This window comes from Suricata suricatta, chromosome 3 (genome assembly GCF_006229205.1).
Source record: "Suricata suricatta isolate VVHF042 chromosome 3, meerkat_22Aug2017_6uvM2_HiC, whole genome shotgun sequence".
NCBI classification, from domain to species: domain Eukaryota; kingdom Metazoa; phylum Chordata; class Mammalia; order Carnivora; family Herpestidae; genus Suricata; species Suricata suricatta.
The window spans coordinates 174,175,908-174,190,832 of NC_043702.1; the positions used below are offsets into that span (position 1 = coordinate 174,175,908).

Below are 14,925 nucleotides of genomic sequence, written 5' to 3' on the forward strand. Positions count from 1 at the left end.
TGGGGGGGGGGGGGGGGGAATCCTTAAAGGGCTCAGAGCTCATCCCCCCGACAGAGCTGGGTGGAGGAGTCTGGGGGGGAGCCCCTCTCTGCCCCTCCAGCACCCCCCATCTCTCCTCCGTTGGGCTCTCCCCTCCCTTTGCTCTTCCCACCAGCTTTCCTCTTGGCTTCCCCTCGATGGCTGGCCCTCCCAGCCCTGTCCTCCTCTCTCTACCCGTCTCCCCCTCCCCCCTGCCCCTCCTAATCCAGCTTTGGGTTCACCAACCCCCCCCAGAGAAGTAGGGAAGAAGGGCATTTGGATGGACCCCACCCCCCTCAATTCCTCTTCTGGCATTCGGAGGCCCTCCCCACTCCAAAGAAACACCTCGAATTCTTGATGGAATGTATCCCCATTCTCAGCGACAGTTTGAGGAGGGAACAAATACCCGGGTTTATCAAGGGTCCAACCTCCGCCTCTACCGTCTTTGGGCATTGCATCTGGGGAGCCGCTCTGGGGCTGGATTTGCTGGCAGGGGCAGCGGCGGAGAGCCAGGGTAGTGTGTGTGTCTGCTGAGGCTGGTGGACGGAAGGGCCCCCCTCCCCTGCAGCTCCCGCTCCCGAGCCCCTCTCTGGGCCTTACCCGAACCCCTATTCGCGAGCAAATCATGAAGTCTCTGTCCCACCTAGTGTGGTTCTAGGAGAGAGGCCGGTCCTTCAGAGGGAGCTCAGTCCTGGGCTGGGCGGGGTTGGGGTGCAGCAGGGTGCTGTATTGCTAACAGACTTTGCACCCCCTCCACTGCGTCCCTAAGGCTCCCTTGGGGCTGCCACCCGCCTGCCACCTTCCTGGTTCCGCTGGCCGGGCCAGAAGAGGGTGGGGGCTGGGAGTCCCAGGAGATTCTTGTATATAGTGGGGTGGGACTCTTCTAAGTGATCTCGGAGCACTTAGCTCGGGAATCCCATTCTGTCTGACCGGAGAGGGGGGTGCAGGGATGGAGGTACAGGGGGACTGCCTCCTCTCCTTCCTCCTGTCTCACCTCTCCTCGGCCTGCCCCTCCAGACCACCAGCCAGGGAGGAGAGAGGAAGGAGGTCATGGTCAGCCACGCTGGCCTGTGACAGCTTCCCTCCTACCCACCAACGTGAGCCATCCTGAGACGTCTGTACAATAGAAACCAAACCAAATGGGCGCCCTCGGTTGCCGAGGGGGGCGGGGCGGGGGGTGGGAAGACGGGATGTCTGTTTGTGGATCCCCCTCCCCCTCTCCACTTCTTACCCACAAAGGCAGAAGACTGTTACGCTAGGGGGCTCGGAAAATTCAATCCCAACCTTACTAATTGAGCCAAACCTAGAAACCAACGCAAAACACACATGGTGAGAGACAAAACAGAGGAGAGAGAGCGTGAGAGGGAGTGAGATAGGCGACCAACGCAGAGGAGAGAAAACAAAAATAGCAAAAAAAAAAAAAAGCAGTTCTTTATAATTTAATATTCTATTTTAATAAAGGCGTTTATTACCGTATAAATGTAGCAAAGAACCTGGGCTAATATGAAAAAAAAAGACTTTTTATTAGGTAATTTATTATATGAAAAGGATATTTTATTTTATGATAAAGTGATCCTTAAAAAAAATAAAAAAACTTTAGAAGGTTTAGAATATATGTAGGGAGAGAAGAAGAAAAAAATACATTTGTATCCAGAGTTAAATCTTAAAAAAAAGTGTTTTTAATATATGTTCGGGTTTACGTTCCTTTCTTCCCCCACTGTTTTTTGGGGAGGAATGTCATTTGCTTTTCGTGGGGAGCACCCTGAGATGTGCGGTGGAGCCAGGGGGCTGGGGGGGCCTGGTCCCTCGGGGGGCCCCCCCGCAAGGAGATTGGATTTCACTCCACGGGCCCCCTCCCCGCTCCCCTCCCCCTCGGGGGAGCTGGCCGAGCCAAACAAAGAAAAGGATTAACAAGAAAGGAAGACACGCTAGGACTGAGGGTCCTGGGCTGGCCCCCCCCTTCCCCTGCCCTGTCCCAGGGGCGAGTGAGGAGGGGAAGTCCAGAGCTGAGGCCTTGCAGGCCTGCAGGACCCCTCAGAGAGGTGCGAGATTTAAGAGAAATAGTTTTGTTTTGTTTAACCAAAAATGAAAGAGAGAGAGAGAGAGAGAGAGAAGAAAAAGAAAGAAACCGAGGGGTTTAAAAGAAAAGAATACTACAAAAATAATAATTATTAATAATAATAATTCAAATTTATTTCATATAATCCTAGAGAAAAAGAAAGAATTACTAGTTACTTAGTAGATGATATTCAGATAGCTTAAAGTTTAGTAGCATTGAGGGCCCCTGGGTCCAGTAGAATGTATAAAAGTTGTAACGAAAAAGGAAAGTAGGTGAGGGAAGCCGTCTGGTCCCCCTGCACGGGAGAACCCGCCCGGCCTCAGGAGCGGGTTGCTAGTTCAGGTCGGAGCTTCCAGTCTGCTGGGGTTGATTCTGAGAATCCTTGGATTTTTAAATTGTAGGACAAATAGATGAGGGGCTCGGTCCCCAGGGTCTTTGGAAGATAGACATTGATCATTTCAGCCGCACGGGAGCCGGGCCGGCGGTAGCCAAGGGGAGCACCGTCTGCCTGCACCTGCTCTGCCCTGGCCCCCGGGGGCTTCCCTTCACGTGCACCCCTGGGGTCTGCGCAGCAGTCCTTCCTCCAAAGTGGGGTGTCCTCTCGGGGTCTCAGGGAGGGTGCTTCTCCCAGGCCCGAGGGAGTCCTTGAAGAGTAGCCTTTGTCCCCCCACCGCTGCGGAGTGATTCAAGAGCCTGGTAGGTCCTTCTAGGAACTGATCCGCACACACCTCCCACCGTCTCAGAGCTCCGAGAGGACTGAGGGGGGCAGCCCCCCATCCTCCTCCCCTCCCAGTATCCCACTTAGCTTTTGGCCTCCGTGGAAGTAGCAATCAGTAATGGCTCCTTACAGCTTCCTTGCATCCCATAGGTTTGCTGTATTGTTTCAAAGAAGTTAGACTCCAAGAAGGACTTCCCACCCCCTGGGGTCCAGGGGAGATATTGTCCTTGAAGGCCTGGGAGCACATGGCCCCAGGGGTACGAAGGCAGGGGGTGGGCACCAGGGACTTTGGGGGCCCCTGCCCCTAACCCTGTGTTTCAGGTCACCTCCAGCCGTGAGCATTCAGGCAGGGTGCCCTGGCCTGGGGGGCACAGCACCCTCCCCCCAGAAGACTGGGGAGCTTGGCTTTTGCATGTAAGAAATCCACTAATCTTAGCACTTGCCTTCGAGTGGCCCAGCCCAGGGCGGGCCTTGCTGTTCAGGGGCGCGTGGAGGCCCCTGGGCTCTCCTTTGGCCCAGAGGAGCCTGCCTCTACCCCCGTGACTCCGGCGTGGCCCTCCCCAGCCCTGCGCCCCCTCACATCTCCCTCTCCCCAGTTTACTCTTCTCATCCCACCTCGGGAGATCCCCCCTGCTCTTTTTGTCCTAGAGACCCCGCTAGTTTGGGAAGGTAGAGTGTGGGGTGGGGAGGGCTTCCCTTCCCACTGGAGGGTGCGGGTGGGGTAGGGTGGGGGGGGAGACGGCCCTGGGGCAGGGGGACGGTCTCTCCACTGTAGAAAGTAGTGTAGGATTGTGGTCAGACTTAATTTGAGGCATCTAGTGAAGACACATACAAACCCACCAAGGAAAAATATTTCAAAAGCAAAATAAAGGCGGGAAACGAAACGGACCCATGAATAATCAAGTCAAAGTGATGTTGCACAAAATGCAGAGAAACCAAGAAGGGGGAGGGTTAATGTATTAAATGTGCTATTAAGAACTTAATTTTATTAAAAGTATTATTAATTAAGGCTCTGGCCTCTTTCTCTGCATCAGGGTCTGACCCACCGTGGACCAGGTGGGGGGGACTGTGCAGTGCAGGGGCGGACGGCTCCCACTGCGGCCCACAGCTCCCTGCTTGGGTCTCCGGGTGCTCAGTGCCCTCCTGGGGTTGGGGTGTGTGCAGCCTGTCCCTGCAGAACAGGGGAAGGGGAGGCTGGGTGATGGAGACCCTGCCTGGACAGCCTGACTCACTCCCCATCCTGCGAGACTGAACCCACCCCCCACACCACACTCCCTTTCCTGGAGGTGGTCGCTGGGGGTCAGGCAGCAACCTGGGTGTGAGACTTGGACCTTCCAACACCTCCCAGGCTTAAATCTCCTTGCCCAGCACACGCAGACGGGGCTCGCCCTGCCTCCCCCTTCCCTCCAACACCTCCCCTGCCTCCTCCCCTCACCCCTGGCATTGGAGTGACCTCAGTTCTTGGCACCAAGGCCCCGGGCACCAGATGGTGCCTGCCGGTGATTTCCTTTGTCTCTCCTTCCAGATACCCCATCTTGGGCCTGCTGCCCTCCCTCCCCCACCTCCACCCTGGGGGTTGGCAGAGGGAAGGCTGGGCACCTCCCGCCCCCTTGGCACTGTCCCCAGACCACAGGACTCTAGAGGCAGCTGGCCCTCCGGGGGGCAGTGGGTGTGGTGGGGAAGGTGGGGGAGGGGAGGGAAGCCCAGAGGGGCCAGAGGTGAAGGGGAGGCAGGGATGAGAGCAGCAGGCTGGCCAGACGTCGGTACAAAACAGCTTTATTGGAAGACCAAGTGTGTGTGGTGCGGGGAACGGGTAGCAGAGACCGGGGGTGGGGGGGACCATGATGCTCTCAAAGCCCCGTGGTGCATGGCGCTGGGAACGGGGAGCCGCTCTGACATCGGGAGCCGCTCTGACATCGGGAGCCACAGGGCAGGGGCAGGTCCCCGAGCGGGCGAGGAGTGGGGTGCCAGAAAGCCATGGGGGCAGGATTGGGGTGAGCCCAGGTCAGAGGCTGATGCAACAGGCCCTCTTCTCCCCAGCGCCTGGCTCCTGCCCAGCCTGGGTGCCGCCCAGGGTGATGGCGCTGGTCCGGGCGCTGCCCTGCCTCTGCTTGGAGACTTTTGCGAAGATCTCTGAGGGGGCGGAGGGCAGCGATCAGGTCAGAAGCCGGAGAACCCACACTCCCCCCCACCCCACACACCGCACTGGCCTTGCTGAGTGCCGGGTGTGGCCACACAAGGTTTTGCTGGAAAGAAGTGGAGTTTGGGCACCTGGGTCCCTTCTACTTACCTGGGTGAAGGACTAATGCTTGGCTCCCTGGGGAGTGTAGCCTTCTGGTTCCTTCCCCAAGCCTCAGGCTTGGAGAGGAGAGGGCACTAGGGAGGCTCTGGGGAGGCTGGGGGCCCACGGAGGGGCTGGGGTAGGCAAGTGCTGGGGGCCTGCATTCCCACCACTGCCCACAGGAGCCTCGGGCACGGGATGGTGGGGGGGGGTGGCAAATGCAGGCAGGGGCTCTAACCTTTGAGGACAGTCTCAAAGGCCAGCTCGACATTGGTGGAATCCAAGGCTGACGTCTCCAGGAAGAGCAGTCCATTGTTTTCTGGCAGGAAGAGAAGCACAATAATAATATTTACTCGATGTTTACTCTGTACATTGGAGATGTGCTAAACCCTTGGTGTGTGCAGCTCACTTAACGCCCAAGACGACCTGTGAGGTAGGTTTGGATATTAGCCCTTCCTCACAGAAAAGGACGGAAGACCAGAAGCACCAAGAGTGTCAACCAAAGACTGCTTGCTGTCCTGTATCTGGTGAGGCTGGGCCAGGGGACCCCAGAGTCTGCACCCCTACCTGCTGCAGCCTCTGAGCCCAGAAGACTCCTGGGAGAATGTGACTGGAGACGGCCATGGGGAGTGCACCTGCCCCACTCGGGGTCCCTGAGCATCGCAGAGGGGCCTGGCCTTTAACGCCAGTGACAAAATTATTGCCCATAAAGATGATCCTGGGAGCCTGGGTGGCTCAGGCAGTTAAGTGTCCGACTTCGGCTCAGGTCATGACCTCATGGTTCGTGAGTTCAAGCCACACATCAGCCCTGTGCCTACAGCTCAGAGCCTGGAGACTGCTTCAGATTCTGTGTCTCCCTCTCTGTCTCTCTCTCAAAAGTAAACAAAGACAGCCTTGGATCAAGGGGTCGAGCATCAGGAGGGAACCAGGGTACATGGAAGGGGAGGGCTGAGAGACTGGGAGGAAGAGGCGATGGAGGTAGGGGCCCCATGGGGGAAGTCCAGGCTGGGGCCCCAGGGCGGGTTCAGGGGTGGGGAGTGCCGGACTGGGCAGGGGCGGGGGCGGGGCGGGGGGCTCTCACCAGCAAACATTCGGGCCTCCTCAGTGGGCACCTCCCGGGCCTGGCTGAGGTCACTCTTGTTGCCCACGAGCATGACGACGATGGTGGCCTCGGCGTGGTCATAGAGCTCCTTCAGCCAGCGCTCCACCACCGCGTAGGTCTGGTGCTTGGTCAGGTCGAACACCAGCAGGGCCCCCACTGCACCTCGGTAGTACCTGCGCGGGGTGAGGCGGGAGGGACAGAGGCGAGGTCAGGGCACAGCCCTCAAGCCGAAAGGTCAGAGGCGGCCACCGGAGGTGGAGAAATGTGAGAGCTGGGGCCCAGGGACCCAAATCTAGACACGGCGACTCGGCTCATGTGCCTGACGTCGGGAGCCCTCCAGGGCCTCCAGAGAGTCACCTTCCTCCTTCCTCCGGCCTTTCTAGCCACTGCTTCATGGGCTCCTCTGTTCTTTTTTTTTTTTTAAGTTTATTCATTTATTGGCGGGGGGAGGGGCAGAGAGAGAGGGAGACAGAGAATCCCAAGCAGGCTCCGCACGATCAGCACAGAGCCCTACGTGGGGTTCAAACACGCAGACCATGAGATCACGACCTGAGCCACCCAGGCACCCCAGGTACCCTTTGTTCTGATGGTGGCCCTGGATGTCCACCAACAGCGCCCGCACCCCCATCAACTTGGCCTCCTGGTCGCCCTTTTCCAGAGGGCGTGGTCCTCACACGGCTCCTGTGCCTGCAGTGCCCCCTGTCTTTCGGCCACCTTTCTAGGAGCAGCGGCGAGCCTAGCCATCCAGCAGTCCCCGAGCTGACCATCAGAGGCATCCCTGCAAACCTCCAGCCCCCTTCGTGGCATGAGATGGGGCTTTCAGGCTGTGGTATCTGATTCTTCCATTTTACTGATGCATCAGCAGAGACTCATAAGAGCCCAGGTGACCGGTTCAGGAGTGGTCAGTGTGGACCGAGGCCCTGGACTCCTGCTTCCTGCCCTGTGGCCAGGGCTGTCCTCCGTCACACGCATGGACCACCTTCCCCACGTCTGGCTTGACACCGGCAAATGTTGCGAATAGCGTCCGGAGGTGGGTGGCCCTCCGTAGCCTGACTTTTTATAAAATGCAGCTGAAGGGTCCCGCCCTCCGGGTCTGTGGTGTGACGGCAGCCATTGCTGCGTGCAAAGCAGGGGTGAGGGGTCCCAGAGCCTCCCCCGTCCCGGGCCCACCCTCTCTGCACCTGCTGGGGCCTCGGGCGTCTTGCATTATAGCAGGGATCAGTTATGCCTCGTGCCTCCCTGGTCACGCAGCAAAGGCTCAGGGGTGCCCCAGGGGCCACAGCGTCCTGCCGCAGGCCGCGTGGCTCCCAACACCCACCCTGTCCCGCCGGGGCCACAGGGCCGTGGCCGCTGCTCCAGGGGCGCTCCCTGACTTCCCCAGCGCCTCCCCCCGCCAGCCCCCAGGCTCACGCGGAGGTGATGGCTCTGTACCGCTCCAGGCCGGCCGTGTCCCAGATCTGAGCCTTGATGGCAGCGGTGCCCAGCAGGACCGTGCGGGTGGAGAACTCCACCCCGATGGTGGTGCGGCTGTCGTGGCTGAACTCATTCCGCGTGAATCGGGACAGCAGGTTGGTCTTCCCCACGCCTGACTCGCCGATCAGCACCACTGAGGGGTGGAGAGACAAGGGCTGAGCTCAGGACGCTGAGGGGGACCCGGGCCTCTGCAGGATACACCCTTCCCGGGAGAAGGGCCAGGAGCCTGAAATGGGCTGCGGGCCTGTAAGGGGTCTCGGCCCGGCCCATGGAGACAGGACCGCACGGCCAGCCGGCTCCCCTGTGACGGGGCGTTGCTCGGCATCGGTGTTCAGGGGCGTTGCGGGTGTGTGGGTGCGGACAACTAGGTGGGCGCTCTGGGGAGCATGCGTGTGAGCTGTGAGGTCGAGGAGGTTGACGTGGGCGTGCGCGCATGCGTGAGGGGAGTGGATGTTTGGGGGGCACAGTCTGCAGGAGAGAGGGAGTTGCAGGGGGTTGTGAGAAGCTAGGGCACAGAGGGACACGGGTAAGAACATGGGGCTGGGTGTTGGACCAGCCCACTCTGACCTTTATCATATGAAAAATGGGAATAATGATACTATCTATTTTACCAGTTTTTGCAAGAAATAAGCGAGAAATTGCCCAGGTTGCAGTGAGTGGGCAGAACTGTCACATCGCGGCGGTGGCTGCGGGCGGGCCAGCACCTCGCTGTCGGTTCCTGGGCCGCCGAGGGGGCGCTGGGGCCTGAGGAGGGGGGGGGGGGCTGGCGCAGGTATGACCCACGAATCGTGCAACATGGATTGACAGGAGGCCCCCCCCCCCCGGTTTTGGAAAAGCTTGGGAGCCACACACTCCAGGCGCTGCTGCCCCCAGCTCAGCCTCTCACTGGCTAGCGACCGCGGACACGTGGCTCAGCTTTTCTGGATTTCAGTGTCCTTGTTTGCAAACTGTGTGACACCCCCTCAAACTTGTGCAGGGCAGGAAAGAGCTGGGAGCAGGGTGGCTGTGTGTCGCTGCCTCCCCCCTACTGGGAACTGCATTCCCACCTCACCCCTGCCAGTGTGGGGGCACCTGGCCCTGTCCTTGGGCCCAAAAGGTGCTCAGGGCAAGGGCTTTGGGGTCTGACAGACTTGGCTTTGAGTACAAGCTTTGTGGCCATTTGTCTCGTCCTCATCTGGGAAACAGAGACAGCGCTGAGAGTGCCGAACCCGGCCAAAGCTTCATGCACCTTAACTCAGGTACTTGGTGCAACGGTGCCACGAGGCAGGTGCCAGGACCGTCCTCATGCCATTTCACAGACGAGGAAATGGGAGCACTTGGGGTTAAGTGGCTCACAGCAGATGCCACTGTGGGTGTGGGACTGGCAGAGGTGCACTGCCCCCGTGTGCCTTCCAGGAGGGGACCCGCCCTTGGTGGCTGAGGCTGCGGAGGAGCGGGCAGCCGGCTGGTGCAGGGCGGCCTGGCCCAGGGCCCTGGCTGTCCCGGGCCGCCCGCATCCAGCGTCCAGGCAAGGCCAGCGCAGCGCTCCCCGCCCTCCGCCCTTGGCCGGGGCTTTGTGACCCTGAGCCCCCTGCTCGGTCTTGCTTCATCTCCCTTCCTTGCACCCGTGTTGATCCAGAATAGACATCTTAGACCCCAGACTTCTTAGAGCCGGCTCCAGGAGACCCCAGCCCGCACTAACCAGGAACCAACAGAGCCGGCCTCTCACAGGGCCTCTGGCTTCCAGACACATTTTGGGGTCGTTAGGGTGACTAAGGAGCCCAGGGCGGGCATGCGCGGAGGGCTCAGGAAACCGCAGTTTCTAGTAGCAGCACTGTCCCCAGCCTCTCCTTGCTGGGAGAGAGGCCAGGACAGCACAGCCCCCGCCCCCCACCCGCCATGGCTCTGGCGGCCTGAGTCCCAGCTTGAGGGAGGGCGGGGCTGAGGCTGGGAGAGGCGGAGGGGTGGGGTGGCGGCCGGGAATCACGGCAGAGCCGGTCCACCCCGCCCTGGAGGAGGCGTGGGGGGTGCGTGGGGGCTGGGGACACTGGAGGGTCCCAGGTCGGGGCTGAGATAAAGGAGCAGGAAAGTTCATGTTTCCACGGTGAGCCAAGCTAAACCCAAGTGCATGGTATTTGGGCCCAAAGGGGCTGCCGAGGACAGCAGGCAAGGGCCCCCCCGCCCCCCGTCTTCTCTCAAGTGAGGCGATCTTCCGTCTTCACCCCAAAACGGACAGAGCTGTCCTTTCTCTGCTTTCCTGCACGTGTGCCCAGAAACAGGACTTTCCTCCTCTGAGGTTGTTCCCTCTCTTCTCAGGGGGAAGTCCTCCCTGAAGTCTGACCTCCAGTTCTTAGGGAGGTGGGCTTCCCCTCCGAATGGAGCACAGGTGCCTAACTTGGCCTCCTCAGGCGCGCTCAACGTCCTTATTACAGCAGCGGGGCCCTCCGGCAGCCCCAGGACTTTTGCCCCCATAACCGGACCCTCCCCCCCACTCCCTGCAGCTTTCTTTCTAATCCAAAGCTAGTGAGGAGCCCTCGGGAGTCCAGGTGAGAGAGAAAGAAGAAACAGGACAGGCAGGTGCTTTCTGGCTCTGCTGGTCTCTTTCTTCATAGACCCCGACTCACCCTTGAAGACAAAGTTATAATCTTCCTCGGCTCTGTTCCCCATCTTGGCTCCACATGGAGGGTACAAGTGTCCTCGGGGACAGAGGGGACGGGGCGATGCGTTTGCTCAGTCAGTGCCCTCAGCCCTCAGCTCTCCAGAGACCCGGGCCCGCGCCTCCTCTCATTGGGGGTAAGGAAACTTCCACAGGCAGAGGGGCTGAGGGCGACCTCAGGCCGGGCAGGGCCCCAGGGGGCTGAGCACTGATGGGTGCTGCGAGGAAGCCAAGGGGACGGAAACTGAGAACAGGAAGAGCAGGCGGCAGGAGACCTGGGGCCCAGGTGGGCGGAGAGATGATGACGTCAGACAGGTTAGGCAGGTTGGGTGTCTGCTCGCCAGGCCTGGGCTCCTGCAGCGGGGAGGGCCAGCGGGGGGTGCCAGGGGTGAGGGGAGGGGAAGCTGAGACCCACATAGCCCCTGCAGAGAGCCAGGCTGCTAGGCTTCTGGGACCGGGGACCCACCTGAGTGGCCACCAGTGAGTGAGAGCCTTCCGGGGAGCGGAAACCTGCTTGGCCTCCTGCTTTTCCTTCAGAGCCTCTGGTGAGGGGTGACTGGGGGCACCCGGGGAAGGGCTGTCGGGGCGAGGGGCTGGGGCTGGGGGTACCCATCGCTCCCAGAGCTCTGGCAGTGGCTCCTCCCGATGGCCCAGGGCCTGGGATGGGCGGTGCTCCTCACCCTGGGTGGGGGTGAGACTCACCACCTACCTCTCCCCTGGGATGGGCCCCTGCCTGTGGCCCTGGGCTCAGGGCTGGCAGCTCCCAGTCCATGCCTGTCCTCGGGACCCGCAGTAGGGGGAGACCTGGAGCAGAAATGGATGAATGCGCTGAGTTTGAGCACAGGGCAGGGTCTGGAGGTGAAGGGGTTTGAGAGCTTTTGGGTATCAGGCCTCACAGTGAAGCCGTGCCGGCTGCAAAGGGCTCTGCGTCCTGGAGCGTCTTCGAGAGCGCGCAGTGGCCCCTGCGGGTGGCTAGCAAGCACTCTTTCAACCCCAAAAGCAGAAAAGGGATTCCGCCCCCTCCAAAGTTGGGACTAAAGGACACTGGACTTGCAGGGCCCCCAATCTCGCTGTCCGGTACGTCCCCCACCAGTGCCCTGCTCGTCCAAGACCTCGCCCAAGGGTGTGCCAGTCAGGTGGGTAACTGCCCCAGCCCCCCGGCTGCCGGAGGGCAGCTGAGGGGTGGACCGGAGTCTCGGCCCTCAGGAGTCTCCAGAGTAATCCTTGCTCCTTCCCACCTCTTCGGACTCCTCCCGTTCAAGAAAGCAGCCATCACACAAGATAGGAGTTCAAGTTTATTCTTGGAAAAAAGTCTCAGCCTCCCCGCACCACACAGAAGGGTTTTCCCAGGGAGCCCCGGCCCTCTGCCGATCTTTTCTGACAGCTCCAGCCGAGGGGCTCGTTAGGACGCAGCGACTTGGGTGAGGGGTTCTTCCAGGTACTGGACCAGAGCCTGGGCCTGCAGGAAGGGAGCCGGAATCAGGCCCCCGGGAGGTCTGCCACCACAGGGGTCCCAGCCCAGGCATGTGCTCCTGCCACTGGGCGCCCTGCCCCCACCAGACAAAGGCCAGGTGACAGCAGGACTCCAGGGAGGCGGTGGGGATGGAGGGGACACTGAAGAGCACAAGCCTGGGCCCAGGGCTATAGACAGACGGGCACGTACACACCTTGGCCTTGAGCATCCCGAAGCCCACGGTCTCCTTGGCGTACATACACAGCAGAAGGTTGGCCACCCGGGTGATGGCTACGCGGCCCTCCTGGTGGGGGTGAGATCGTGGGATGGAATGTTCTGCTTGGCACCTTTAGCCCTTTCTTTTTCCGAGGCCTCCTCTTCAGAAGACTCTTCCTTCCCTGCCCTGGGCACAGCCGGAGCTGCAGACCAGGGGCTCTGGCCACCGCCCTGGACGTGGGGCCCCTACTTGCTGACTTACTATGGGAAACTCAATCTCCCAACAACTTGGTTCTTTGTGACCCCACCTCATGCTAGCTGGTAAGGGAACACGGGGCGGGGGGCGGGGGCGGGGGGGCCTTGAGCAGCCCAAGGTAGAGCTGTCTTCCTAGGGTAATGCTTTCCAAATCGCAGGTCCGACTAGGCTTCGGTCAGCTGAGCAGTGGACCAGCATTAAAAAGAAGAGAAGCCGGACTACACTGCATGTGGTAAGGGAAGTACTGATTTAATGTGCGTGGGAGGGGATGTATCGGGCTCCGACTTAAAAGGCATTTCTTGTGGCTGGGGTGTGGACAAGATGTTAGAAAGCCATTGTTCTACAGGACCAACCCTAGGTTAGGCACCAAGAAGTCTTCAGCTGAACTGAAATGGCATCCTTGGTTGGGTATAGGGTGAGGATGGGGTAGGCAGCCGGTTACCGTAGAAATTCTTTGGGGAGAGCTCACTCTTGGGCCTTTTCAATTTGGTTCGGCGAAATTTCCCTGGGCATCTGCTCTGTGCTGGGAGCCAGGTGCTGCACTCTCTGCCCCTCTGGCCTCACCTCTACTCACCTCCCCCATTCCCATGCTGTACCAGCTATATCAACCTTATTGATCCTTTACCAGATATTATTCTGCCTCAGGGCCTTTACACTTGCTGTTCGGTCAGAATTGGTCTTCCCCCAGACAGCCACTTGGCTTGCCAATTTCCCTCAGATCTTTAATGAAATGTCACCTGTCCAGTAAGATGGTTCCTGACATACGCCCCACCTCACTTCCTTTCCCATCGCATTTTCAATACCTAACATCCTAGTTTTTTAACTTTGCCATACTTTATAGCACGCATAAAACTGTGAGCTTCTGTGAGGAGTTACAGCTGCAGTTTTTCATCTGTCCTGTTTGCTACTTTCTCCCTGGTTTGGAGAACACTGCATTGTTGGCCCAACAAACACAAAAAGTTTCTGTTTCCCGGAAATTCAGTCTAATGGCTACTTCCCCTTTCTAGGCTGCGGCTCTGGTTTCTGTGAGTTGAAGGGACAGACCTAGGGTCTGGAGACTCGGCTGTGCCTCTGTGAGCCTATGAATCTGTGATGACAACACTGCACGGTGTCCGTCCTTTCTTTTGCTCTTCGGGACAACTTGTGTGCATGTGTGCACGCCGGCGTGTTCGGGGTATTACCATTTCCACCTTAGAGATGTGCTACAGAAGCTCAGAGAGGTTCCACAAATGACATGTGGCTGGCTGAGACCAGGAGCCCAGTCAGGCCCTGGGTCCCTGGCTCCTTCCTCACCACCACTTGAGGCACAGGGTCCGGTCCCTACCATGATGCCGCGGCAGACCAATTCTTAGCAACCCTCAGAGGTCCTGACCCTGCCCCTCCAACCATCCAGGATGGGGACCAGGTCGCCCCACGGGGATCCCCCTGGGGGACAGAGGAAGTGGCTCTCCACTCCATACCATGCAGTCCATGAGGATGAACTTGAGATTGTCTTCATTAAAGGCTTGGTTCCCGTTCCGGTCGTAGGCGGCCCAGATGTTGCTGGCGATGGCCGCGGTGACCCGGGCGTCCGTGTCCCCGTAGCCGGAGTAGGCCAGCAGAGAGCCCTCGTTATTCAGCAGCCTGGCGAGCGGCGGCAAGGGGTTCGGACGTGCCCGCGCCGACGACAAAAACAGTCCCACCCGCTGCCGAGGCGCTTGTAGAAAGCTGGGGTCTGGGCAGAGCCTGTCCGGGACGTCCCCCGGGATCCACCGGGGCCCGTCTCTCCCCACCCCCACCCCTCCGGCCGCGGCCGCCCCGCCCTGCTCGCCTCCCCGAGACCCTTCCCCGGCGCGCCCCGGGCTGGCCGCTCGCCCGCTCCGGCCGCACTCACAGCGTGCTCTGGACGCCCCCGGTGTTGGCCTGGCTTAACACCTGGGTCAAAGCTTTGGGACGCAGCATGCCTGCGGCTCCCACACCCCCGCCTCCGCGCCAGCCCCCGAGCCGCCTCCCGCGGACCTCCGCGGGCAACTCCCCGAGCCCCGGGCCGCTCCGGAACGCCGCGCGACCCCGAGGTCCAGGCCGCTCTCCGCGGTGGCGACGCAACACCGCCCCGCCGCAGGGGGCGCCGGGAGTTGTAGTTCCGTGCGGCCTCGCGGCGCACCCTGGGAACTGTAGTTCTCCTTTCCCGGGTGACCACGCGGTTGAGGGGGGAAAAGAGCGGGAGCGAAAAGGACAGTGGCACTGCTGGAAGGACGTTTGACCCCTCCCCGGGGACAGAAGCGTCAGCATGCCCGCTTGACAATCCACGACCAGTAACTGAAAACAGCAATCCCCGTATTTGTCAGGCACACGTTTGTTACTTTTGAAAGCAGTTTCCTGCGTTAGGCACAACCCTGTGGAATGAGACCAAGGCTCAGAAAGGCCGCAGCGGCCGAACCCAGGCCTCGGAGCCGTACTTAGTAACGTCGTGCAGGCCACGACCTTCGGGGCATAGTCAGGCCTAGAGGTGAGATCTTGGGTGGACGTCCAGAAGTGGGCGAATTCAGCCTCAGAGGCGGGAGAGGCCCGGGAACGGAGCCAACGCGGTAACGGGGACATCGTCTTGTCCCGGAGCGGGAGTCCCCCCGGAAGGCGGCCGGCAGGGACTGGCTGCGGGCTGTGGTGGGACGCCCGCCCCGCCTGGAGGCCCGGCGCGGCCCCGACTGCAGTGGCCCCCCCAGGCCGCCCGGGGC

General features: G+C 60.3%; 4 protein-coding genes across 5 annotated transcripts in view; 2 read left to right on the forward strand and 2 right to left on the reverse strand.

Moving 5' to 3' along the window:
- MEX3A (mex-3 RNA binding family member A) overlaps positions 1-1,092 on the forward strand; it is a gene marked incomplete at its 5' end in the record, with an annotated part of 5,699 nt that extends 4,607 nt beyond the window's left edge. The window contains one exon of the mRNA XM_029933453.1: positions 1,036-1,092. Coding sequence (XP_029789313.1) covers positions 1,036-1,092 — 57 coding nt within the window. The remainder of the gene's footprint in view (positions 1-1,035) is intronic.
- Positions 1,093-4,554: 3,462 nt separating this feature from the next.
- Positions 4,555-10,534, reverse strand: RAB25 (RAB25, member RAS oncogene family). Of its 2 annotated transcripts, none has more exons than XM_029933229.1 (5): positions 10,255-10,534; positions 7,610-7,784; positions 6,158-6,351; positions 5,315-5,395; positions 4,555-4,928 (listed from the first exon to the last, which is right to left on the reverse strand). In XM_029933229.1, exons 1-5 carry the CDS (start codon positions 10,295-10,297, stop codon positions 4,801-4,803), a joined length of 621 nt encoding a protein of 206 aa, XP_029789089.1. In that variant the 5' UTR covers positions 10,298-10,534; the 3' UTR covers positions 4,555-4,800. The 2 variants fall into 2 exon arrangements, with proteins under 2 accessions (XP_029789089.1, XP_029789088.1); XM_029933228.1 differs by having other exon boundaries at positions 7,589-7,784.
- Positions 10,535-11,568: 1,034 nt separating this feature from the next.
- Positions 11,569-14,290, reverse strand: LAMTOR2 (late endosomal/lysosomal adaptor, MAPK and MTOR activator 2). Its single transcript, XM_029935994.1, has 4 exons — positions 14,085-14,290; positions 13,672-13,834; positions 11,954-12,043; positions 11,569-11,745 (listed from the first exon to the last, which is right to left on the reverse strand). The coding sequence occupies exons 1-4, from the start codon at positions 14,150-14,152 to the stop codon at positions 11,689-11,691; spliced, it is 378 nt and encodes a 125-aa protein (XP_029791854.1). The 5' UTR covers positions 14,153-14,290; the 3' UTR covers positions 11,569-11,688.
- Positions 12,252-14,925, forward strand: part of UBQLN4 (ubiquilin 4) — a 16,203-nt gene continuing 13,529 nt past the window's right edge. Inside the window, exons 1-2 of the mRNA XM_029935993.1 lie at positions 12,252-12,276; positions 12,370-12,443. Coding sequence (XP_029791853.1) covers positions 12,267-12,276; positions 12,370-12,443 — 84 coding nt within the window. The 5' untranslated portion in view covers positions 12,252-12,266. The remainder of the gene's footprint in view (positions 12,277-12,369; positions 12,444-14,925) is intronic.

Excerpts from the sequence above, each read along its gene's own strand:
- RAB25 (XM_029933228.1), bottom strand. The coding sequence starts at position 10,297 with ATGGGGAACAGAGCCGAGGAAGATTATAACTTTGTCTTCAAGG. Across the intron at positions 5,396-6,157 it reads GGAGGCCCGAATGTTTGCTG|AAAACAATGGACTGCTCTTC; the intron begins GTGAGAGCCCCC and ends TCTTCCTGCCAG. Across the intron at positions 4,929-5,314 it reads CTTTGAGACTGTCCTCAAAG|AGATCTTCGCAAAAGTCTCC; the intron begins GTTAGAGCCCCT and ends CCGCCCCCTCAG.
- LAMTOR2 (XM_029935994.1), bottom strand. The coding sequence starts at position 14,152 with ATGCTGCGTCCCAAAGCTTTGACCCAGGTGTTAAGCCAGGCCAACACC. Across the intron at positions 13,835-14,084 it reads GGGGGCGTCCAGAGCACGCT|GCTGCTGAATAACGAGGGCT; the intron begins GTGAGTGCGGCC and ends GCCGCTCGCCAG. Across the intron at positions 12,044-13,671 it reads TCATCCTCATGGACTGCATG|GAGGGCCGCGTAGCCATCAC; the intron begins GTATGGAGTGGA and ends CACCCCCACCAG.